Source organism: Trichechus manatus, unplaced genomic scaffold (assembly GCF_000243295.1).
Source record: "Trichechus manatus latirostris isolate Lorelei unplaced genomic scaffold, TriManLat1.0 scaffold00178, whole genome shotgun sequence".
Lineage (NCBI taxonomy): Eukaryota > Metazoa > Chordata > Mammalia > Sirenia > Trichechidae > Trichechus > Trichechus manatus.
This window is the reverse complement of record NW_004444114.1, coordinates 3,987,284-4,014,717: the sequence shown is the minus strand read 5'-3', so window position 1 is coordinate 4,014,717 and position 27,434 is coordinate 3,987,284. Positions and strand designations below refer to the sequence as shown.

The 27,434-nt window shown below is 36.5% G+C and overlaps 1 protein-coding gene across 2 annotated transcripts in view; it reads left to right on the top strand.

Moving 5' to 3' along the window:
* Positions 1 to 27,434, top strand: part of GRID2 (glutamate ionotropic receptor delta type subunit 2) — a 1,665,223-nt gene that overhangs the window by 1,431,770 nt on the left and 206,019 nt on the right. For both annotated transcript variants that reach the window (XM_012558631.2, XM_004387023.3), the window contains one exon: positions 1,255 to 1,450. In XM_012558631.2, the coding sequence (XP_012414085.1) occupies positions 1,255 to 1,450 (196 nt within the window). The remainder of the gene's footprint in view (positions 1 to 1,254; positions 1,451 to 27,434) is intronic.

Genomic DNA, 27,434 nt, shown 5'->3' with positions numbered 1-27,434 from the left:
TCTGCTCCCATTCCTAGAGGTTAGTGAGTTTGAAGTGGGCCAGCATTTGGTTTTGAAGAGTATGCCAAAGACACATATTTGCTCATAAATGTCAGTCATTACAGTTGGGCACCTATACAAATTCAAGGATTTCCAGTGGAATAGTAATTGTTTCCCCAAGTTAGAAAATATAGAGGTAGCTCAGAAACTCATATTAAAGGAAAATGACCACTAATCTAGAAATGGATAATCTGGGACAAGTAGATACCATCTGTAACTCAAAGAGTGATTTGAAAATGCTAGAGGAGTATTCTGAGAAAAATAAAGCTGAAAACATGCTCAGCTCTCCAGAAGCATAAAATTCATTCTATTTTAATACTAATAGAAGTCTCTCTCTCTCTCATACACACACACATACCTCTAAAGTAAACATAGCAAAAAAAGTAAGAGTCAGCATCTTGCAGTGGACAGTATATAGATTCTATGGCTGGACAGACCTACAGTTGAATTCTAGCTCCATCCCTCACTAATTGTGCCACATAAGGAAATAACTTATTCTCTCAATGTAAATTTCCTCTTTATAAAATGGGCGAAATAGTTCTGAACTTGAGGCATTGCTATGAAGTTAACGTACATCAATTGCCTGACATATACATAGTACTCAATAAGTAATACCTATCATTATTATTAACAAATGTAATGACATACATAAACCATTAAAACAAAATTAAATAAAGTCTACACTTGGCCAAAAATATTGTTATCAAATGTCCTAAATGTTATCTTAAGCCTTAAAAATTTATAAGCAGATACTTATTTCCAAAACATGCTGTTTATGTAAAATATAATTATTTTATTATAATGTTTGAGCTCTACTACCTGAAGGAATATAAGTCTAATGTGTATAACATAATGAAATTTTTTTTAACAATCAAATTATTGTATGATTATCTAGCAATCCATTTGTCTTTGCCTTGATGGGACTGCTAGATTTTCTCTGCCCAGTGAAGGTTCACAAAAAGGGCATTGCCTTACCACTAGAATTTTCACCTTTCTTTCAGTCATGATTATGTCTTCTCATACTTTATGTAAGTGCCATACACCCTAACAGTAGTTCTCCTTATGTATTCCACCTTAACAGTAAGAAAAGACAAAATAAGAAAAGTAAGTTACCATCTTTCCTCATTTATATTGTGCTTTGACTGCTTTCATCTTTATTTCCATTTGAAAATACTCAGTACTCCTTTGTGTCTCTCTTCTCTTGCAATAATCAAGGTCTCTCCAGGACCTTTCCAAGCAAACAGACATCCCTTATGGCACGGTCCTGGACTCCGCAGTATATGAGCATGTCCGCATGAAGGGGATGAATCCATTCGAGAGGGACAGCATGTATTCCCAAATGTGGCGGATGATCAATCGCAGCAATGGATCAGAGAACAATGTTCTGGAGTCCCAAGCAGGCATTCAAAAGGTAATGGCCACAATTCTTTACTAACAGTTTTAGCCATTGTCTCCCGTGTTGCAATTGCTAAGTTAAGATTTGTGGTTTTCTTTTTTTCTGTGATTCTAAAATAGAGTTTTTAGTTAAATTATGCCATCTGTTGATTTAAATAATGTTTTGAGGAGACTCAGTGCACCAGTACAGGGAATTGGAAGTCCTCTGTGATGTGTCGAATGGATCGGTTTCCAATGGAATTCCAAAGCTAGAAAAAATGAGCCGATGTTTTGTTCAGAAAAGTATCAAGGACTTATAAACATGAAGGCTGAAAACGTTTTTACAGTTCCTATTCCAAATATCATTTAGGTTATCAGATTATTTTAAACGACTCAGAAAATTTTCTATAGTACATTTGTTTTTAGAAAACCTTGTCTTTACTTGTGCTTATGTGAAGCTATCCAGCAGTAAAAGTTAATTTTGTCAACAAATACGTTTCCTGCAAATATCTGTTGCTATTTCCAAAAGTGAAAATCTTTATTTACATCCTATTTTTCTATAACGATTGCGTAGAAGTAACTTTACGAAGAAGGCTTGGAAAGCAGTCTTTTATATGAAAAACTTGAAGTTAATTTTTATTCTGGGTTGCAGTTTATAAATTTGTAGGCAGAAGCAAGTCTTTCTTCCTCAGACCCTATCAATGTCTGTGGAGAGAATTGACTATTTTTTGCTTAGAATTATCTTCGGTGGCTTGCACAGCGAAAAGCACTGTGGTTGGCATTCAATAAATAATTATGGAATGAATGAATGAGTGAATGATGTTGATTTCAGCAGTAATGGTGGTATACATTTTTTTCTCTGTGACCTTCCCCAGCACAAAATTTGGATCCTAAATTGGATTTCTATGTTTGGAAGGCAGATTCAAATAACACCATGGCAGAGAATTTTTTTTTTTGCTTAATTTTTTAAAATTAAATGATACATTTAATGTATAAAAGTTGCCTAGGCACAAACAAGTTACAGAATAATGCATACAAAAGGACTATGGACTACATATGACAATTCTGTTTAGCTTCCATTTTGACAATTTTATATCAGTGACCAAAATTATAATAAACACCAGCATTTTATCTTAATCTAGTCCTGCATGATTGCAATTCTTGAGGTAAACTTAGTGTCCATTACCAACATCCTTGAATGTAAACTAAGTCCTCTGGGAAGAATTCAGATAGTTATATCACCACCTACAATATAATGATATTCATAATTTTAATCAGATATTACGTATTTTATTTAAAATGGAAATGGGCCCTTACAATATTTCCATGTGTATATATGATTTTATCCCACCAGCAGGGCCTCTCAAAGTCCTCTGGCTTGAAAAGTATAGCTTAAGGGGATTATGTTAATATTCTGCACTCAGTAGTTTTCAAAGACTGCACAGAATCAACACCCTGAAGAGAATGCCAATTTCACTGACTACAACCATTATCGCTCTTCCCTGTGGAAAGCATTTAAGCTAAATGTTCTCAGTGTATAGGTACCTGGGCAGAGTTTTATTCTGAATATACCATAAGACTTTTGCTAATCAGGGGCTGTCTACTATAATAGTAAGATGTTTTTAGTGAAATAAGTCTGCAGACTCTACATTATAAAAACTTCTTTAATAAACATCAGTGTAGCATTTTAAAGATATCACGATTTTTCCATTCCAAGAATAAAACTAATGTTTAATAATAGCCCAAATAAGTAAGAGTTGGCCCTTTCATAGCTCATCTTGTTATTGCACAACTGAAGGCCACATGGAGGTAAAACAATGCCGTCTTTTAAAAGGTACTTTTTGGTATTTCTCCCAAAGCCTGTCTCTTCATATTTATTTCACATTCTTTATATAATAATATCAACTCTTTGTTTTACTTACAGCAAAATTAAAATAATTATTTCCTCCTCTATCTTTTAATTTAATCTTCCAGTAGAAGCTAAAATGGGCTAAGGAAAGAAAAAGTAAATTGTTATCTAATTTAAAAGTTCAACTTTAGATAGTAATTCAGACATTTAAACTTAATTACAGATGAGCTGGTTGAATGGACACGGGAAATCGGGTGGAAAGGAGGAATGCTCTGTCACAGTATAGGGAGAGCAATTAGGGTCACATAACAATGTATATATAAATTTTTATATGTGAGACTAACTTGAATTGTAAACTTTCACTTAAACTACAACAATAAACTTAATTGTAAATAATTATATGAAAAATAGCTAGTTAGAAAAAATCAAACTTTATAGAAATTGCTGTTATTTAGTGTTCTTTAAATGATTTTTAAAAACTAACTTTTCCTGCCAAGCCACATAATTCTAGCTAAAGGAAATTCAGAGTTTAAGGCTATGCAGACCTGTATTTTTTTTTAGAAGAATGTACAGGGTACAAAAAAACCCCTTCACTTCTCACAAATTTTTTATTGTTGTTGTTAGGGAGCTTTAAATTACTTCCTAAAGAGAACACATTTTATATCACATCAAATCCAATAAACTAGATGACAAGTTAACTTTTACTAACGAGTGCAGAAAAACATGAATGACTAAGTGTTTTGCAGAAATTCCAATTTCTACAAAATATACATATTAGTGACACATTTTGGTAACATTGGGACAATAAATAAGTTACTTAATATATACAATTTTAAGACAAAAGATGCCCCACATTGAAGTGTCATCTCATCACTGCTTGAGAAACATAGATCTTCAATATTAATCCTTTTCCCCATTCCCCTTTCCTAGGTAATCATATTGTATTATCCTTTGGTTCTTCAGATGAGCTCAGTTCAGTGAAACTACAAGTTGACCAGATTCTGCTGCAAGGACAGACAGTGTATACATGTATTTGTTGAATTCCAAATACTCCCGAATTACTTCATTAATTAGAAGGCCTTCATGAGATAACTGTGGTCAAGGTTCACGTTCATCATCTAGGGCATTGAAAACTTCAGCTCGGATTCTTGCTTTTACATGCCCTAGTACACCTTTTTTTCCCCAAAAATGACCTTTAAAACAGCCTTCAACTTGGTGACAGTCACCATTTTCCGACGGCTGCTGCCAGAGGGTGTTTTGATGGCTATAAAAATTATTCCGCCACAGATTCCACCATTCTTCTCTGCCTTTTTATATGGTATCCTTGATCTCTTACTGCTATTGCTAGAGCCGGTCCCCTTGAGTCAGTCTAGTAACTGTTTCAGTCACTGCATCGATATTATTATTTTCAGAACTGATGATGCTGACATAAAACCTCTCTATGGCCTCTAACTCCTTTACCTCATTGTATTAATCCCAGTTTCCCAGGGCCCAGATATTGATCCTAAACTGTTTCTCTCTTGTCTTTCCCCAGAGGCCCATTGGCTCCTGGAAGTTTGACATAATGTCCTCCAGATATTGAGAGGGGAAGAAACGTGTGTTTAGGGGAAAAAGAAGGTTGATATTTTAGAGTTTATTAACTACCCACGGGATGGAATGAACTTGAGCCTTAGAATAAGTATACAAAATGGTTCTTGGAAGGGTTATTTTCCTTCATATTGTCAATTGTTTAAGAAAAAATAGCTTTCTTAGTGTAAATAGAAATTCATAGTTTGTATTTCTATTTCATTTTAGGAGTCAAAGCTCCCACACTTTATAACCTCTTCTTGTGTAGTATCATTCCAGAAAAAATTAATTTTCTTTTCTCCCAACAGACATACACATTCCCAGTAAATTGTTTGGGAAACAAACATACATATTCACTCATTTGTTAATTTAGTCATTTATCAAATATTTGCTAAGTATCGATTATATACCAAGCATTTATTTAGGAACAGGAGATTCTGGTCACTAGATTCTTGAAATGTAGATTCTGGTGATGGAAAAGGGAAATAAAACACATTCAAACAAAATAATTTAAATTGTGACAAATTATATGAAATAAACAAATAGGTGCTATTGTAGAAGTTAGAGAATCTATGTGAGGTACGATGATTAGATAAGGTTCCCTGAGGAGATAAAATATGATATCCTGATGAGGAGCTGGTCATGTAGAAAAGAAGGTGAAAGGGCATCTAGACAAGTCCAGGAAGAATTTGGTGCCTTCCAGAAACTGATATAAAAGCAACATGGCTGGAACATGTTGAATGAGAGAGCATGAGTGAGGTTAGTAGCCAGTCAAATGGGATGTGTAAACAAAGCCTTGTTTTATTCTTATGTTCTTAGACACACAAACACATACACACACCATCTCTCTTCCATTCTTTGTATCAATACAAAATGGTTAAACCTCCTACATCCTGGCATTTCCAAAATAATACATAAATCCTAAAGATAGAGAATATAATTTGCCACATAGAATCTTTAATTCATCATACATATGCCAAGATATCATATACACACACACAAAAAAAGATATCATATACATGTCTTCTAGGTCTTCAATCTTATTTAAGAAAATCTCTCCTTTTTCTAGTATTTACTTACAGTCACCTATATTTTCTGTTATTTTTATTCTTGTATTTTTTTACAGTTACGTCTTTTAATTATGAGGCGTTTAATTTGTAATTTGCATATATATGTATATGTGCGTATATATATATAAAGAGATCTTATGTATATGTACTGAGAAAATTTCAATCTGAGATTCTACAACATAATGGTGTTTATACCCAAAACCAAACCCATTGCCTTCCAGTTGATTCTAACTCGTAGCTATCCTATAGGACAGAGTAGAACCGCCCCATAGGGTTTTCAAGGCTGTAAACCTTTATGGAAGCAGACTGCCACATCTTTCTCCCTTGGAGTGGCTGGTGGGTTTAAACTGCCCACCTTTCAGTTAGCAGCCAAGCGCTTTAACCAGATAATTTGGCAGGATTTGCTGAGCAAATTAGTTTATTGTTCTTTAGGCTTTGCTATTTCTTTTTTTGTTAAATATGTAGCCATTCCATCACCTTTCAACCTGGGCTCGTGTTTCTTATGCTGTTGTTAAATGCCATCCTTTTTTTTTTTAAATTGTATCATGAAGAGTGGAAAGAACACCGGTCTTAATGACAAACTACCAGGTTTATTCTCCTGGCTCTTCCAGTTCTTATCTGTGTAACTTTGGGCAAGTATTTGCCTTCTATGAGCCTCACTCTGCTCATGTTTAAAATGATCACAGTGTAGGAATTAAAAGCATGGGCTTTGTAGGCAGATCAACCTGGGTTTGAATCCAGCTCATTTCCTTATAATGTGTGTAAATGTGGTTAGTTACTTAAAATCTTTGGGCATCAGAATTTTCATCATGACAATAAGAATTCTTACTTCACATGTTTTTTGTCAAGATTAAATAATACAATATGTGTAAAGCATCAATAAATAGTATTATTAGAGCCATAAACCCATCTCATAAGATGGTGCTGAAGATGACCTGAGAAAATGTATATGTGAGGGATTGTAACCATAAAGCTTTATTGTTTAATATTTCTTAAGGTTAACTTAAAAAAAACCTGACATAATAAAAAATAAAATACAATAAAAGGTAGAGAACAATTTCTGTTTCCAGATAGTGTGCTGATAAAGAGGGCTTATGAGTTGAAAACTGCAAAACAAATCCCCAAATATTTATTACACCCTATTTATTCAGTTTTCTGATTTAGTAGAGGTTATAGTGAAGAATGTCTTTATGAACACATAATAGAAAATATCAAGTCAAATTTGTTTGCAGTGTATTATTTCTTTCAAATAAAATCAGAGACAACTGAAAATTGATTAGACAAAAGGTAGTGTCATGGATTGAATTATGTACCCCCAAAAATGTGTGTATCAATTTGGCTGGGCCATGATTCCTGGTATTGTGTGGTTTTCCTATATGTTGTAAATCTTGCCTCTATGATGTTAATGAGGGAGGATGGGCGGCAGTTGTGTTAGTAAGGCAGGACTCAGTCTACAAGATTGGATTGTATCCTGAGGCAATGTCTTGAGATATAAGACACAAGTGAGCAGAGAGATAGGGGGACCTCATACCATCAAGAAAGCAGTGCCAGGAGCAGAGCCCATGCTTTGGACTGGGGTCCCTGCGCAGAGAAGCTCCTAGTCCAGGGGAACACTGATGAGAAGGCCAACAGAGAGAGAAAGACTTCCCCTGGAGCTGATGCCCTGAATTTGGACTTTCAGCCTACTTTACTGTGAAGAAATAAATTTCTCTTTGTTAAAGGCATCCACTTGTGGTATTTCTGTTGTAGCAGCACTAGATGACTAAGACAGGTAGTAATAATAAAATGTATTTTTTTTTTCAGTTTGCAAGGTCTTGGCAAGCTTCTATTTAAAAACAAAACCAACATACAAACAAAAGAAAACCTTCTTACCTGCTAAAACACACTGGAGGATCATGAGAACTATAACACATGAGATGTGGCTGTAGTTTCTTCCTCGAGAAACTACTCTCGTACATCTCACACATCAGCTTCCTGTTCACTCTCCTTGATTTCTAATTTGTGCAGACAGAAGATACCTCACAGGTCTTCTAGGCTGACATTCTGCAAAAGGCTGATTTTTTTCTATAGTATCTTTGACAGTAATATATATATATATATATACAGTAATTGCCTTCCAGGAAAGCTTGTATCACTGTGAAAAACAATGCTCAAAATCTAATTAGAACTTTAAATAGACTCATTATTGTCTGGGTTTGTGGTTGATCTGAATTATGCTGCTGGTCTCATTTAGTTTCTCTTACTTAAAGGTAGATGCAGATCCGTTCTAACACCTTAATTCTGCTTATACCAAAGAAATCTGTATGGATGAAGACTAAGTAGATTGTTTTGACTTGCTAGTCTTGGAAAACATTCACCTGTATTCAACTATCCTAATTAAATGAGAACAAATTTGTTTCTGTCTTTCTCTGTCAAGAACATTTTGTATAAGTTGAAAAAGCATGATTTGAAAAATATAACTGAATTTTTGTTTTTTCATCCAGTCATTCAGCAATTTTTTTCCTGGGTACCTTCTATGTAGCAGGCAGTATGTTAGTCACTGGGGTGAACAGAACAGAAAAAAAAAAATCGCATTCACTGAGTTTACTTTCCAATGGGAGGTAGAAATAAACAAGATAAATGAATAAAGTATGTTGTATGTTAAAAAAAAAACAAAACCAAACCCATTGCCATCAAGTCAATTCCGACTCATAGTGACCCTATAGGACAGAGTAGAACTGCCCTATAAGATTTCCAAGAAAGTGGCTGGTGGATTCGAACTGCCAACCTTTTGTTTAGCAGCTGAGCTCTTAACTACAGTGCCACCAGGGCTCCTATGTTGTATGTTAGGTAATGATAAGTGTTAAGGAGAAAAATAGAGTAGGAGAGGGGATGAGGAACATGGAGAAGGAGAGCGGTGTGCTTGTTAGATCAGGTGCCCAGGTTAGGCTTCACTGAGAAAGCAACCTCTGAATACAGACTTGATGCTGGTGGAAGGAAGGAGAGCGAGGGAGAGAAGCATGTGTACATCTGCGCGAAGTGTTTCCAGGTAGAGTGTCGGCCTGTGCAGTCCCTCAGGTGGGAGCATGCCTGGATGTTCTAAGACTGTGAAGGAGGCCAGTGTGGCTCCAGAAATAGGGGATACTATCAGAAATATAAAAATGTCAGAGAGGTAATGAGACCCAGGAAGTAGGGAGGAGGCAGATCATGTAAGGTCTTGCTACTCAAAATGTGATCCTGTGAACCAGCAGCATCAGCATCAGCACCAGCATCATCTGAGAGCTTGTTAGAAGTGCAGACTCCTAGGCCCCACCCCAGCGCCTCTAAAAGTGAATCTCATTTTAACAAGATCCCCACGTGATTTGTATGCATATTGAAGTTTGAGAAGTGCTAATGTAGGTCCATATAGAACACCCTAAGACGTTTGATTTTTACTCTGGATGTGATATGAAATTTTGGAGGGTCTTGAACAGCAGATTAACATGACCTAACTCATATTTTATAAAATTATTATAAAATAATTATACATTATTTCTTCGGTGCTGAGAAAAACTAAAAGCAGCAATGCGGAGGCTGGAAAATCATTTAGGAGGCCATGCTGGTGACGTGGCAACATTCTGAAATTGCACCATTGAAAGTCCCTCCCTGTTAAAACACAAGCACATGTTAGAGAATTAAGACTTTAAGTAGTTACTGGCATTAGCGTGTTAATGGAACTTAGCCTATCAGATTATTTTTATGAGGGACTGGGACATAAAACAGGTAATTTCTGAGAGCAGATGGAGAAAACTGTGAGGTCACAGGTGAGCATCTGACCAGGAATGAAGGATCTGTGTGTAGCACTGAAATAGAAAAATCCCTGGGTATTATGATGGCAGTATTTGCTTTCTGATAACATATTATAACTCAGATGGTGAAGAAAAAATCATTCTATAATCTTTAAACTTCACAAAGAGTCAGGGCAGGATTAGCCAGTGAGGGAGAAGGAAAACCAGTGTGAGAGTGGTGGCTTAGAAGCCAAATGGAAAAAATGTTTCAAGAAACCTGGAATGATCAACTGTCAAATGATGCTCGTGAGTCAAGTATGATGAAGACTGAGAATAGATGATTGATTTGGAAACCAGCAGTCCCTGGTGACCTTGACAGCAGATCTGATAGAGTGAAGGGAGGGAGGGTGAAAGTTAGACTGGAGAGAAAGATAAATTGGAAGAGAGTATGTACTGTAAATATAGACAGTTTTTTCAAAGAATTTTGCTGAAAAGTAAAGAGGGGTTCCTGAAATGGATGTGAGCTTGGGAACTTTTTTTTTTTTTAAATGAAGCAAGACATATAGAGTGTATATTGATGGATATTATACAGAAAAGAGGGGAAAACTGATGATGTAGGAGAGAGATGTAAGAACTGCTGGATAAATATTCTTGAGTAGGTGATACATAATGGGATCCAGTGCACAAGTGAAGGGTTTGGACTTAGGGGCACAATCCACCCATAATAACAGGAGAGACAGTATAGCATAGGGGCATAAATGCAAAAAGGTTAAAAGATATGGTTTTGGAAGCATGTGAAAGTTCATTTTTACTGCTGGTATTTACTCATAGGAAAAAGGAACTAAGATCATCAGGATAGTGTAGGCAGGGGTACAGATTCAAAGATTTGAAGAAAGAAAGTAGTAATGGCTTTTCTGGAGAATGGGAGAAACTGTAGACTACTGAACTGTAATGAGCTTTCTAGGCAGCACTAACAGCCCTTTATTGATGAGTGGTCAAGATTATAATTTGAGACCAGTCACCGTGATAGTAGGTTTTTCTCTAACCGTATTTAGTTTCCTGAGTGCAAACATGGAATGTATAGACAGTACATTTAGCCAGAGTTGGTGTTTGCCACATAAGATTGGTAGAAGACAAGAGGGGTAAGGGAGTTGAAAGTATATACAAGGAAGTGATTATTATTATGACAGTTCATGGAAATCTGAGCTGGATAGGAGGAAAGTGATGACATGAGAGGACTGAGACTACCAAAAAAATGGCGTGAACAATGGATTGTACATCTGACTGCAACTGAAGAATTGTATACAAGATATAAAAGAAGTAGAAAATTGGAAATAATATGAAGATGGTTCTGAGATGAGATATTTGAAATTGAGATGATGAAGAAAATATAGTTAATTGAAATTATATGACGTGGGAGAGGGTGAGTGAAGTAGAAAAAAAGACATGTTTGGAAGGGAGGAAGCCAAGAGACTGGGAAGCCAAGTACTGGCAAGGGGTGTATGTAAATAATCAAATCACCAAAAATAATGAGAGAACTAGTATTTGAGACAGTGACAGAGAGCCAAGTGATAAAGACCGTGACACAGTCAGTAGATGACTGCGGTAAGAATGAGTAGCAGGTAGTGTAGTCTGATGGCATGAGCTTCAAAGCTGGAAGACTTTAGGGACCCGTGTCTAGAAGTGTTTTTAGGGGCAAGGAGGGTATGTGCCCCCAGTCCAGCCCCTGTGGTATAAATGATGTGGCAGAGAAAATAGCTACCACTTGATGAGGCCACAGGGAATGTGGTATCCCCAGAAGACAGGCAAGTTCTAGTTAGCAAAAGAATGTAAAAGGAAATTTCAAAAAATAGCTTGTGGATATAGGTAAGATGACTGTATTGTTGGTTTGCTTAGAGCAGTCTTGGTTTTGCCGGTTGTCCTAGTGTTATTATTAGTAGCATCTCCTTTCACTCCCAAGAGTATTCCCATTAGAAAAATAAATTGTGTAATCTCCCTAGATACAGCAATCATGATGATGATAGAGTTCCAGAGAGCAAAGAGGAAGAGTTTGGGGAGTTAGAGAGGAATAGGAAAATTGGTCAAAATCAGGGAATATACAGATCCATATCAAGGAAAGATGAACAGTGACCTAGAATTCTTGAACTTTTCATGATAACCAATATTTAGGGACCTAGGGCCAAGACGGGCTTTAGGCTCTAGGAAAATCTTGTTGGGAAAGAGGTGAGTGTGGGGTGGCAACAGAGGGGAGCATGTTGCCAGGAGCATACTGAGGTGAGGAGCCCCCTCTTAGCCCTGACAATGGCAGGGTGGAGCCTGGCTAAGTACAGCCTTACCAGCAGCTAACAGATTTGAGGACATTACTTCCCACATCTGTGTGAGGTTGGAAAAGGTAGCATCCGACATGCGCTAGACCTAAGGGTGAAATAAGTGGGAACAAATTTGCAAAAGGAGAAAAAGGCAGTGAGTAGAAAATAAATGTCAACTGTTACACAGTTTTACACGTAGTTAGTGCTGGTCTTATGTACCTCAAACCCATGAATCACTCTCGCCATATCCTCTTTTTTGGTTGATTAACCCCCCTTCTCTTAGAGTCCTGTAGCATGATTTGGCATTGTATCAAAATGCCAAAGTAGATGGCAATTCAGGAGCTAGAGGCAAAAGGAGAGCAGGAGCCAACCTGAGCTTTAGTAAGCGACTTGTTAATCTACTGACTAGGTGCATGACCTTAAAATACTGGGTGTGGGACCCTGGTCTCGGGGAACATCTAGCTCAATTGGCATAACACAGTTTATATAGACAGTGTTCTACATTCTACCTTGGTGAGTAGCGTCTGGGGTCTTAAAAGCCTGTGAGCAGCCATCTAAGATACTCTACTAGTCTCACCCCTTCGGGAACAAGGGAGAATGAAGAAAACAAGATACAAGGGAAAGTTTACTCCAAGGGACTAATGGACCGCAACTGCCAGTCTCCACCAGACTGAGTCCAGGACAACTAGATGGTGCCTGGCTACCACTACTGACTGCTCTGACAGGGATCACAACAGAGAGTCCTGGACAGAGCTGGAGAAAAATGTAGGACAAAATTCTAATTCACAAACAAAGACCAGACTTACTGGCCTGGCAGAGACTGGAGAAACCCTGAGAGTATGGCCCCTGGACACCCTTTTAGCTCAGTAATGAAGTCACACCCGAGGTTCACCGTTCAGGCAAAGATTAGACAGCCCCGTAAAACAAAATGAGACTAATGAGGCACAACAGTCCAGGGACAAGGACTAAAAGGCAGGAGGGGACAGGAAAGCTGGTAATAGGGAACCCAAGGTTGAGAAGGGAGAGTGTTGACATGTTGTAGGGTTGTTAACCATTGTCATAAAACGATATGTGTACTGTTTAATGAGAAGCTTGAGTCAAAACATTCTCCAAAAGGAATCCAACTTTTGTTCTGTAAAACTTCATCTAAAGTACAATTTAAAAAAAAAAACCTAGGTTAGGCCCTTATTATAGAAATGAATAACCAAACTAAATATTGCTTGGGGGAAAACAAGGCAAAATACTAAACAGTGCTGGGTCTATCTATGATAATGCCAAGACTTCTGGGCTGTCATACCACTGGGCTTGGAGGTAACAGTGTATTTGCTACATTTGCTCTTTTGCCAAATAATTTCAAGGAACAAAATATGATTCATTTTAGCACTTCACCCTGCAGCTGAGAGCTCAGCTCCCACTGGCATATTTTCTGCTCTCCAGAAATCAGAGTTGTTAGGTCTGTGACAGTCATCACACAGTGAAGGAAGAGGACTACACCAGTGAGAGAGTGAAAAACATGTAAAGATCATTTCCAACAGTCCTGCCAATGCATTTTTGATGCCTAGGGTTGGTTTTTTTTTTTTTAATTATTATTATTTAAAATTTATTTTTCTTCCTAATAATCCTCAAGGATATGTGAAATCACAGTCAGTCTCGATTATATTTTCTCAACTAGGAAAGGAAAAACCTAAAACCATACGCTTAAGTGGTCATAAGATTTTAACTTGAGTTAGAATGAGTCAGCTCTTATAGCATGCAAAGCCCCTGGGGATTGGGGAAGGAAAAAAAATTGTATATATATATATATACACACTAAAGCAAATTAAATAAATTTTTCCATTTTTTTTCTATGTTGTTTTCCTGAATGTTAAAATGAATGTTAGGCTATATATTTTCCTATATATACTTAGGAATATGTTTAAGAATATATACTGATTCTATAAATTAGAATGGATACTGTTGAGGGTAATAAAGTGGCTGTCTTTTAATAGAGCATGTATTTTTAAATTGCTTTTTTTCATAGTGATTTGATCCATGATGAAAGCCAGACCTGCTCCAATTCTTTTTTAAATTAGTTATATTCAATTCTAATTCCTTTGTTTATTCACTCATTCCTTTAATCAACAGACATTTATTCAGTGACTTCTAAGTACCAGAAACTGTGTTAGGCATGGAGAATGTAAAGATGGATAAAAGTCTAACCAGAAAAGTGAGTAAAAATGCAGAATAGTAGCTGATCCATAGTGAGATGTACAAAATATGGGAACACATAGAAAGGGAGGGACACATATGCTAAGCTGAAAAATGTTTATGACATATGAATTATATCTTCCGTAGCCTGGGGGATGAGGCTAGTTCAGATCATCTAAGGCTTCCTAGAGGAAGTGATGTTGAATTTGAATAAGTAGAATTTAAATAAGCAAAAGGGAGACAGGAATAAGTGGGATGGGAAGAGGGGCAGCCTGAACAAAGGTATGGAGGTGAGAAGGACACAGACTGTGAAGGAAACAAGAAAGCCATACAGTTAGTTATATGCTACAGTACAGTGACGGGGTGGGGGATGCAGGTCTGTGCCTGTGGAACAAAGAAAGCTACTGGGCCATGTATCATCTGAACCTGCTAATTGGACTTTAATCATATAGTTCTAACAAAATGAGCAAAAAGTATAAAAATAATAATCAGAAATGTTGGAAATTTCTTGATTGGAAAGAAGACATAGCCACTCTGCACCTCAGCTTTCTCCCACATCTTTAAAATTGTGGGAATGGAATCGATGAATTAATTCTGAGATATCTTCTGCCTCTAGTATTCAGTGAATTTTGGTAGAATACTACATCTAATCCCTTTAATAACCACATGAGAGAAGTATTCCTGCCAGGTAACTGCAGAAGACCCTACTGGAAGCACCCAGACTTCGTTGTCAGTCCTGCTTTAATATACATTCTCAAGCTTGAGTCAAAACATTCTCCAAAAGGAATCCAACTTTATAATGCTCAGGATACAAAAGAACGGATGTGTGCATCTTTGTTTTCTGGTGGTTCTATTGTATTTGCAAACTTCTTTATCCAATAAATATATTAATTGGTACACTGCCTTGGTTTAGTACTTACTCCTCTAAAGTTACTTCACGAATTAAAAAATACATGTACATTTTAAAAAATTTCTGTTGGAAAAAAATACTATAATACTATAATTTTAAAATAATCTCCTTCCACCCATCCAGTTTTGCCTCCAGAGTTAACCTCCATTAATAGCTGGATGCACATCTTCATGCCTTTTTTAAAAAATATTTAAATAAGCACACAGATGCATACTGTTTGTTGTTTGGTTTTGAGTGGGTAACTCTGAGTATAACTTCTTAACTAACTTTGACTAAAGCATCAGCATAAACCTGGTTTCTGTAAGACGGAGGTGGACTATCTCTCCACTATGTGATTTCCCCATATCTGACGCTAGCTGTCCCATGATACTCTTTCTCCTGGGTTCAGTAATTCATTGCAATGTCCACAAAACTCACAGAACCACCATACCTGCATTAACAACTTTAATATAACAGAGAAAAGGGTATAAACAGAAACAAAGCTATGCATTGGATGAGATTCAGGAGAGGTCTCAACACGGAGTCTCAATATCTTAAAGGGAACCCTCTTACTCTTCCTGAAAACCAATGTTCACTCCCAAATGCTGCCTAACATCTCTCTGAGCCAACATCCCCCCTGCCAGTGCAACTTTTGGGGCCAGCATGCTCCTGCCAGTGCAGCTTAGTTCCCTCTGCTGCCATCATCCCGGCCCATTGGTTGTCTCCTCTGATTCTGGCGCCATTGCTGCTGGTCCACAGCTCTAAGCGTGTTACAGCCCTTTCACCTGGGTCTGGGAGGGCTTCTGGCACAGGGGATTCTGTGTACTAATGGACACACCACCCTCTCAGCTCTCAACCAAGCAGCCCCCAAAACCTCTGTGTTTCATCCAGGCCTGCTCTCCTCTCCAGCTCCTCTGCTGCCACTCCCCTGCCTGGCCCAGCAGCTTCTAGCCACTGCTGTTTCTTCTAGTCACTGCTGACTGCTCTGCTTTCTACCGGTCCATCTCTTTAGGTGGGGCCTGCTCTCCATCAGTGTTACTGCTCTTTATCAGTGTTACACTCATGTACCGGCTGTTATGCTGGGTCTAGGAAGATCTTTATATAGGGCATTACTTGTCAATTTCAAGGCAGTTGGGAGCCCAGCCAATCCTTCTAGCCAGATCAGAACCCAACCAACCCTCCTAGCCAGATCAGCAGAGCCCGACTAACACTTGATTACCCAAGAACTGTCAATCAACTCAGGAAATCCCCTCCCAAGTTGATTTTTTTTCCCTCCCGACAAACCCAGGGCAGAAAGGCCACAGAAGGGAATCCATTGCACCACAGGTTTCCATTTTTATTTTTAATAAAAATGATCTTGTGCCTTTTGTCTTTTTCAGTGTATGTATTGTAGACATCTTCTAGGTTAGTGTATGTATCTATATATCATTTTCGTATCCTCAAAATATTTCATGAATTATGATAATTTATTAAATCATTGCCTTTGATGAACACTTTGAATATTTCATACATTTACTCTTATAAAAAACAGCTGCGATGAGCATATATTTTTATGCTGTTTTTTACAGATACATTCCTAAAGGTGGAACTCTGGATTAAAGAGTATGTGCATTTACAATTTTAGTAACTATTCTCAAAGCACTATCTAAAAATGTTGTACCAATTTCTACTTCTGTCAGTAGAGAAAGAGAGTGCCTGTTTCCCATCTTTCTTGACAGTAATTGCCAGAATTAAATGGTATTACTTCTGTACTTTTTTCCAATTTTTCTAAAATGATGAATGAAAAATACACATTTTTATTTTCATTTCTCTGTTAGTAAGGTTGAAGAACATTTTTTTCAAATGTATATTAAATTTTGTATGTCATCTATAGATGATTACTAAATTATGTTCTTTGCTCCTTTTCTATTAATTTGTCTTTTCTTTATAAATTTTAATCACTTTTTTAAAAAACATATTGATATCAGTACTTTGTCTTTTTTGTTACTCTACTTTTAACCCTTCAGGTTTTTCTACTTCAGTCCATGTCCACATCTGCATTTATGCTGTCAGTTAAGCAGATATACTGGCAAGCAAACAGGGTTTGCTCAGGTCCTAATATAAATCCACAAGTCCAAGTGTACACTTCATGAGACAACCTTTCTTTTGCCAACCAGTACTTTAAAAGAGCAGCACTTACTTCGTGAAAAATGGGAAAAGCCGAATGGTTTTGTAAATTCTCCTCTAAGCTGCCCACTGTTTGCTATCTTCCTTTCTATCCCTAAGACTACTAATATAGACAGGAATTTTACAAAACTTAGTTCCCTTATAGAATATATATACTGAAAGGCTCAAAGTTTTTGAATTTTTTTTTGGACATTTTTCTAGAAACTTTTGTAGAAATTGGATGTTTACCGGAGCCCTGCCTGGCGTCACAGAGCTTAAGAACTCAGGCTACTAACCAAAATGTTGTTAGTTCAAATCCACCAGCCGCTCCTTGGAAACCGTATGGGGTAGTTCTACTCTGTCCTATAGGGTTGCTATGAGTTGGAATCAACTCGAAAGCAACGGGTTTGGTTTTTTGGAGGTTTACTAGAACTTTTTTATGGACATTTTCTGGCCAAGATATTGGTCTTCCACACCTATGTATTTGTTTCCATTACATTAAGCTGGAAACTATTAATTCATATTTTGAATTTCTAGTTTTTTGTGGAATTCTTCCCCACTGGCAGGATTTGGAACCTATAGAGGTTTCATTTGCATTTCCGTGTCCCAGCCCCTAGCTGTCCTTTCATATCCTCAAAAGGGCCCTCCTTCTTCTCTCAGTCTGATGTATGCGTTCAGTGTTCTATTGTGATTTTCTTCTTCTCAACTGCTGAACTCAATTCTTTTACTGAAGCATAAACACCATGTCTACTAGTGTATCCTTCTGCTTTTACATTTCTCAATTTAATTGTCATCTTGGGCACTAAAGCTTCTGATTACAAATTCCTCCTTTCTTGTTAAATATCCATAACTCTATTATTTTCCTTACTTTAAATCAATATGTCTTGCAAATTCCTTTAGGGCTCTCCCATCTGGCACCAATTAAGCCTGGGAGATAACAAAATAAATAAAATTTGAATGCCTTCATAGTATTTGGGCAATAAATATACTATAATATACAACCATACTTATATCTGGTAGAAAATAACCTGACTTTTCAATTTTTGCTTTATTTCTTCTATTATAAATAATATCAAATACTGGGTTTCAAAAGTGAAAAATAGTTTAAAAACTCCATAACTAAGGATAGAGCTTCTCTTATTTCTGTCGTAAGAAATTGGTTTGTAATATGATCTGAGGATATTACACTAATAGTTCTCATATTTAAGCACTCACATATAAATGTTATAATTTAATTTGCATTTTTTCAGAGTCACTATTTTGGCTATAGTATCCATCATTTTTGCTGCAATTAAAATTAGATTGTCCCAACTGGTCATATAAAGCCCATGATAACTGAGAGGTAGGATGCAATCCCACCCACAAAAAAATGGCTCACTCTCGTAGAGATTCCCAAAGACAGAAGAGGTTGATAATCTAACAACCCAGCACCCACAAGAGAATCAAATCAGAATGGGGTAAGATGAATGTGTAGTTCAACAAAACAAAAGCAAAAATCCATATTATTCTGACACGCACAATTGAGATGTGTTGGTTTTCCAAAACTCTCTGGAAATTGTTCCCCATTGCTATTCCCATATGCATCGCAGTCATAGAGTTGAAATGGAATGTGGAAATCCTCCCAATTAATCATTTTATTTTAAACTTAAGAAAATTATATCTAAAAAGGTTAAGTGATTTACCTAAGTCCACACAACTAATTAGTGTCAGGATTTATGACCACAACTCACATATCTTAACTCCCAATCACCTGCTCTTTTGACCACAATTGTAGAACTTCAGAAGTCTGTAATGTCCTCCCAAAGCTAATTAAAATTCACACTTCAATTTCCTTAAAGTGGTTCTCAAACTTTAGAAGTTATTATTAATTGCCTAAAATGGATGTTTAAAATGCTTATTCCCAAACTTCAAACCCAAATATTAAGGATTCACTGGCTCTGGGTGGGGCCCCAATAATTAATTTTTTAACAAATAATCCGGGTCGTTCTGATGGAGCTTGTTCACAGATTATCTTCTGATAATCACTCTTCTGGGCATTACTTAAAAGCCCTTGTCCTAAGCCAGTGATCCTCAAACTGTGGTCCCTGGACCAGCAATATCAGCACCACCTGAGAACTTGCTAGAAATGCAAATTCTTAGACCTCACCCCAAAACTACCTATTCAGAGACTCTTGGTGTGTGACCTAGTAACCTGTATTTTAACAAGCTCTTTGGGTGATTCTGATGAAAGTTGAAGTTTGAGAACCAGTCGTCTAGGCTATAGTTTAGTCCAAGTAAGCCACTCACTTCATTCTTTTGCATCCCAACTAGACGCTTTACATATCCAGAGCTCCGGGTACATCAGTTGTTTGTGTTGTTAGGTGCCGTCTAGTCAGTTCTGACTCATAGTGACATTATGTACAACAGAACGAAATGTTGTCCAATCCTGTGCCATCCTCACAATCGTTGTTATATTTGAGCCCATCGTTGCAGCAACTGTGTCAATCCGTGATGTGTACATCTAGGAAATCTGAAACTCTTTATTACCGTAATTGATAATACCAGGGCTTTTTTCTTTTTCTTTTTTTTTTTTTTTTGTATACATGATATTCTTGATAAGGAACAAAATCTCTCCAATCTTTGCTCCTCATATGCAACTGATCAAAAGCTAGAGCTTAAATTCGGGGCACATCAAGTAGCAAGTGTTGCTTTTCCCCTTGTGATGGCATTTATTTTTTAGGAACAAGACAAGACTTATCTGCTTGCTGCACATCTCCACCTGGATGCCCTGCCATTGCCCCTGCCAACCATATGCCTCACGCTAAACTAATTATCTCTCTTTGCAAGTTGATGCTTATCTTTCTGTGTTCTTTATTTCTGTTAAAAGCACCAATAACCGTGCCGTCATCCAGCCTGGAAACGGAGGAGTTTCTTTCAGTGCCTTCATCTTTCTTCCCAGAGCCAATTAATTGCTTTAACTGTCAATCCCACCTCTGCAGCATCTCTCCCATTGATTTCCTCCTTTCCCTTTCTGCTTCCAATTCAGTAATTCAAGGCATAATTATTATCATCCTGGACTATAGAAATAACTAATTGTCCCTCTCCTGCACATTAATCTTCCCTTATCACAGTTCTGATAGTGATCCATCTTTGCTCAAAAACCTTCAACTTTTCTGCTTTATCTCAAATATTTATTTGATAAATTATTTATCCTAGCATTCAAAGGTCTCTACAACTTGGCATTATCCTGCCTTTTCAGTCTTCATTCATTCATTTTATCATTCAAAAAATATTTATCGAATACCTACTATGTCTGGGCATAGATCTAGGTGTCTTCTTTTCACTTTCACATGCCTTATATTTCTATCCAACTAAGGTACTGGCTCTGCTCAAAATCCTCAATATTCATTGTTACGTATCAGTTGCTTCTCATTCTTTCCCTCCATCAGGAATCAAGTCTTCCCACTGCGTTCTTTTTATGGCCATCGGTAATTCATTTTCCAGGGCTATCTCAGTCTTCTCTAATTCTCTTGCCTAAAATATTCTCTCTCCACTAAACTCTTGTAATAATTTAGTTATCCCTACATACAATAATTTTTAATATTATAATTAACTCTGCCTATCTTTCCTTCTAGATTGTAAACTTCTTTGGGTCAGGATCCATGCCTAATTCACCAATTTATCTCTTATGTCCCTAGTAACTCATGTACAGTAATAAGTGTTCTATAAATCTTTAGTGAATTAACAAATAAAAAAGTTCTAGGATTGGTTGTGTAAAGTTTAATTCATAGTCTTTCTTTACAATTTCAGCGACTAAAATCTTTTTTAAGACTAATCAATTTCAGCATGAATTCTGACCCCCAAATTTGCAAGCCTGGGTCCTCATAGAGTGTTCTTAAAGGGAGTAGACATTTTTTTTTTGGGGGGGGGTTTCCTTATAATCTGGATGGTACAATGTATTCACAATCTTAAAAGACTCTCAATGCAATTAGTTTGTCTGTACCGTTTTCGCTAGACTGCTAACGTAAAGGTTGGCAGTTTGAACACACTCAGTAGTACCACAGAAGATAGGCCTGGTGAGCTACTTCCCTTAAGATTACAGCCAAGAAAACCCTATGGAGCAGATCTTCTCTGTAACACATGGGGTCACCATGAGTCAGAATCAACTTGACATCAACTAAAAACAACAATAAAAGCAGCACTTTTCAATCTGTCTAGATGATCTCGGTTTCATTGTGTGTGTGTTTTTGTTTTTTTAAACTGTGAACTATTGCTTTGATTGATGTGAAGTTGACACGGAATTACACTTATGTAGATTTGCAAGTGATAATTTGTATGTGTTTGTTTTATAGTTTTTGTCTAGGACGGAGTAGGGCTAGGACTAGAGTTAAGCAAGTGAAACAAAAGTTGAGAGGGTGCCGAGAAAGCTCAGTAAACATGAAAAACAGATTTTTTTCTTTTGCCTCAAGCTCCAGTATGGCTCCGCAAGGCACTGTTCGTTCCTGACTTTATTTAAAATCTTGATATGTTGTTCATCATGGATTTTTTGCTTTCATTTGGATTTTTAAAAATATTGCATTAAAATATTATTTATCTTGATTACTGAGTTTTTTGGCTCTCCCTTAAATTTACCTTTAGTTACCTCAACCAGTCCAGGCCCTGAGAAGGAGACAGAAAACAAGAAAGAAAGGAAAACAGGGCAAGTAAAAGGCACAAAGGCAGATAGAAAAGAGTCTTTATTGAATAATCTTTAATGTTTTAGATTGATAGCGGATACACAGAACACAAAGAATGAAGGACTATTCTGACAGTATTGGTATAAATCAATGACACATGCTTGTGTACAGTATATAGATTATATACAGATGTACATACTTGCCATAATTTGTATTTTATGCCTTAATACTGTAATGTAATATGTTCATAGGATTAGCCCAGAAAGGGTGATTCTCAATTCTTTTTATTTTTTCCATATTTATGCTTATTTTTTCCTTCTTAAAATTAGTTACAAATTTTGTGACATGTTTCAGGAGAATTTACTTGTAAATCTTTGACAATTTTAAGCTACACTTTCTTAGGCATTTCTTGAATGGTCCAAGATAATAGATTTAAGTTTATGTTGTTTGAGCTTTGGAGTCAAATGAGATGGGATTTGAATCTGAAATTTCCCATTAACTAGTCATGAGGCTAGACATGATCCCGAATAATTACCAGGTAAATTTTCCTAAAAGTAGCAGGTAATTTCTAACTCATCCTAACAGGGATAAAATTAACTAAAATATGGAAAAAGTAAAAAGAATTTAGAATCAATATATTTGGGCTAATTCAGTGAATACATATATTTTAATCACCTAAGCTTCAATTTTTTTTTTTTTTTTTAACCTATGATAAAGTAAAGTTTAAGTAAACTGCTAACCAAGAGGTTAGTGGTTCAAACTCAGCCAGAGATACCTCGGGAGTAAGACCTGGTGATCTGCTTCCGGAAGATCATAGTCTTGAAAACCTTGTGGAGCAGTTCCACTGTGCATACATGAGGTTGCCATGAGTCAGAATCGACTAGATGGCAACTAACATTAACTTTAAGCTTAAATGTCTCATCTGCACTGCAGTATGTAAATGTGATGGGAAGTTTCTGCCTCAAATTATATTACTGTCAGAAATGTGTTGCATTTAATACTTTTGTGTATTTAACTCTATGTATAAATTATTTGGCCTGCAGGAAACTTGTAAACTAGTCAAGTGTGATACTGCTCTCTGAGTTGTGAAGCACAGGAGTTTTATCAGCTTTTCAGCTCAAAATATCAATATTCTCTTCTCCATGTTAACACATAAAGGTTATACACATTTATGCAATTCCAGCAACACACATATTCTTACTTTCCATTTCTCTGTTTGGGGCTTTGGATTAAATAATTACATTCAAATTTAAACAAATTCCTTTTCTGCTTAAGGGATCGAATTTAGTTTGTCAATCTAGCTGCCTTTTGGAAATTGCTCAACATATTCTATACAACAATATATGACCCAAGTGTCATTTCTTAACCCTGAACTCTAATGAACTATCTACAATATTTTGTATATTATTTAGTAATGTGCTGCTTGAAATAAAGGAACATTGTCCAGGACCTTAGAATTGTTTTGTTGTTGTTTTGTTTTGGGGTCTGTAGAGACCAAAGAGCATGTCCTTTGTATCGGATGTGCTGTGACAGCCAGTGAATAACCTAATTGGCCAAAAAATATTTACCCATTTGATATTCTCTACTCATCATCTAAGGGGCCCTGGTGGCATATTGATTACGAGTTTGGCTGCTAACTGAAAGGTCAGAAGTTCCAACCCACCAGCCACTCCGAGAGAGAAAGATGTGGCAGTCTGCTCCTGTAAAGGTTACATACAGCCTTGGAAATCCTATGGAGCAGTTCTACCCTGTTCTACAGGGTTGCTATGAGTCAGAATCTAATAACAGCAAAAGGTTGTTTTGTTTTGTTTTTTTTAATTCATCATCTGGATGTCTCATACATATTTTAAGCTTATTATATCCCAAACTGAACAGTTGTTCTACATTTCACCTCTTCCTCCTCAGTAACAAATCCATTCTTGCAATTTCTTAGTCCCAAAACCTTGAAGTCATCCTTAACTCCTCTCTTTTCTCCATATCCAATCCATCAGCAATTCTACTGGTTCTTAATTTAAAAACATATACAAATCTCACCACCTCTGCTACTGTTACCCTGGTCAAAGCCACTGTCATCTCTTTCCTAAATTTATTACAATATTCTCTTACCTGGTCTCACTCCATCTGCCCTACACTGTTATAATCTATTTTCAATATAGCAGCCTAAATGAACCAGTCCTTCTTTAGCTTAAAATCATCTGAGGGCTCCTCACGTCATCAAGGAAGAAACAAAATCCTTACAGTGGCCTGCAAAGCCAAACATAATCTGTGCCTGCCCACCCCGTTATCTTTCTGACTTGGCTCATCTAGTCTCTGTGCTGTTTCTTGAATAGCTCAAAGCATATCCCCCACCCTCCTTCTAGGCCTTTTCCATTGCTATTTCTTCTGCCTGGAGTGTTCTTCCCCCAGATAGCTCCATGGCTTCCTCGTCTTTCACCATCTTTCAGCCTTGGTTCAAGGTCACCTTCTGTCTTAGTTTCCTAGTGCTGTAACACAAACACCACAAGTAGGTGGCTTCAAAGAACAAAAATTTATTTCCTCGAGGTTCTGGAGGCTAAAAGTCCAAATTAGGATATTGGAGGTGCCGATTTCTTCCTTGTAGGTAGTCCCAGGTGTTCCTTGGTTCCTTGGCTTGTAGACGATCCTCACGTGGCATCTGTCTTCCCCTCGTGTATTTGTGTCTTTGTGTCTAATCTCCTCTTTTTATAACTCAGAAGTGATTGGTTTACAACCCACTCTACTCAGGTATGATCTGATTAACACAACAAAGAAAATCCTGTTTCCAAACAGGATTACATCCATAGGTGTAGGGGTTAGGATTCCTACACATATTTTGAGGGGACACAATTTAATATATAACACCTTTTTAGTGAGATCTTTCCTGACCACTCTATTTATAAATGCAATGCTCCTCATACTTTAGCATTCCATATCATTCTCCTGCTTTATTCTTACACCATAGCACTAATCACTTTCTAATATATAATTTACTTGTTTTCTTTATTAACAAAGGTAAATTCCGTGAAGGCAGGATCTTTTTGTCTGTTTTGCTCACTACAGTATCCCAAGTACCTAGAATATTGCCTAAAATACAGGTTCTCAATAAATATTTGTTAAATAGATAAATTAATTTGGCCAAAAAATTAATGAAAAATCATCCAACAAAAGTGAACTGACCAAAAGCAAATTGACTCTATGATTTTTCTGTTATAAGAAATTATATAGGTGAAATATTCCAACTATATCAGATTATCAATTTTTAAATTTTAGAGTTCAAAATATAGTTATAAGAAAGTAAAATTCATAATTTTAATTTTTTCCAGACATTACTCAGAGAAATTAGTTACCATACTTGAGAAACCATTAGTTAAGACATTTACTGTTGTTGTTAGATGCCGTCAAGTCAGTTCTGATTCATAGCAGCCCTATGTACAACAGAACAAAACACTGCCCAGTCCTGCGCTATCCTCACAATCTTTCAGCCCATTGCTGCAGCCACTGTGTCAGTCCATCTTGTTGAAGGTCTTCCTCTTTTTTCACTGACCCTCTACCTTACCAAACATAATGTCCTTCTCCACGTTTGCTAGGAAATGTTAATTTCAAGCAAATTTGTCCTTTCTGGTTTTTTTTTTTTAAATCTTTTTGTTTTAACCTATGTTTCTTGGACCAATTTGATATGTACTTGAATAAATATCTCCACAAAAATATAGCGTTAATGTGTTAAATGAAAATTTTGCCTGACAGCTTCTGTGCCTCAAGAATATTTATGGATTAATTTATCAGGTTGTCTAGTTTACTTCCAAGTATCTGGGGCAATGAGATATAATTTCAGTGTAAAATCAGCCCAATAACAAGCCCCAGATGGTGATGGGCAACAAGAAGTCTTAACCAAAACAGACACAAAGGATTAAGGAATAAATTTTGAAAGATACGCGTCATGGCAATTGAAAATGGGGTGGTGTGAACGCTGTCATTGAGAAATTTTGAGTACATCACAGTTGTCTAGATGTTTTTGGTTTTTTTTTTGTGTGTGTGTGTGTGATTAGGCTTCCCTTTCATTTAGGATATAGAAAGGGTAACTATAAAATATGATTTAGAAAGCTTTTAAAAACCTGTTAATTGACTACATATAGAATCAAAGAACCTTTGAACTGGAAAGGACCTCAAGAGTAAGCCTATTCATTGCACCTTTTGAATACTCCAATTATTAAAAGTCTTCCTTGCACTATGCCAAAATCTGTCTCACTGTAGCACCCATTCATTTCTTCTGGTTGCCTTCAGATATTTAATATCAAATTTAAATTGTTACTTCCTAAACTGAACATCTTTTAATGGTTTCTCAAATATCGTGGTTTTCTGAAAATTTAATTCTTCTGAATTAACTGGTTTGTCAATGTCTTTCTGAAATTATTGCTCCAAAAGCTAGATACAATACTTTCAATACATTGGTCAGACCAATTCAGACTAATATTGCCTTTATTCTAGATGCTGTATTTTGAAGACCACACCCAGAGGTGACTCATATTTTGCTTGTACATACCTCAGATGCTGAGATCTACTTTCATAGGACTTAGTTCCTCCTAAGCAAAAAGTATATAGATTTTTACATCTCATATTGCTCCTTAGTTTTGTCTGTTCTTTCAGCATTAGATCATTTGCAAATTTGGGAAGTATACCTACTAAGTCTTCATTAAAGTAACTAAGGGTAAATTGAATTTGAGAACAGGGCTAAATGCAGATACCTACAAGAACCTGAATGCATGAAATAATACATCTTCAAAACATACTTAGTTAATTTAAAAACCTGTATGGTCATATCATCCAACACATACTATTTTCTCTTATCTACAAGAATATTTTGGAAAACAAGTTAAAATACTACATTGAATTTATATACATTCTTATTATAGATTATTACTTATATATAAATACCACTACATTCTTCATATGTACCAGTCTGTTAACCCTATCACTAAGGAAATTATATTAATTTTCATAACTTTCTTAATGGACTCAAACTGTTCTTTATAATCATAGCTGTACTTTCCAAGAATCTAGAAATGAGGTATTTGTTCAAGAATGGACCCTAGAATTTTTCTCAAGAGTAATATTAACCCTTTTTAGATAAAATAAAACACTTGCCCAATTTTCTGTAATCATCACTGTTGATAGTCTTTCAGTTCAACCTGTGATTTCTCAGTTTTCTAATAGTGCTTCCTGGATCACATCTGTACTTTGTTCAATGTGTAGGCATATCCAGATTTTTCTGATTACATACCCCTGGCAATAAAAATGACTGAGCATGTTCTCCTAATATATTTTTCTTTCCTTATTTACAAATTAGGTACATGTCATGGTTTGAATTATGTCCCCCCAAAAATGTGTGTATCAATTTGGCTAGGCCATGATTCCTGGTACTGTGTGAGTTTCCTGTATGTTGTAAACCTCCCTCTATGACATTAATGAGGGAGGGTGGGGGGCAGTTGTGTTAGTGAGGCAGGACTCAGTTTACAACACTGGATTGTGTCCTGAGGCAATCTCTTGAGATATAAAAGACAGAAGTGAGCAGTGAGACAGGGGGACCTCATACCATCAAGAAAGCAGTGCC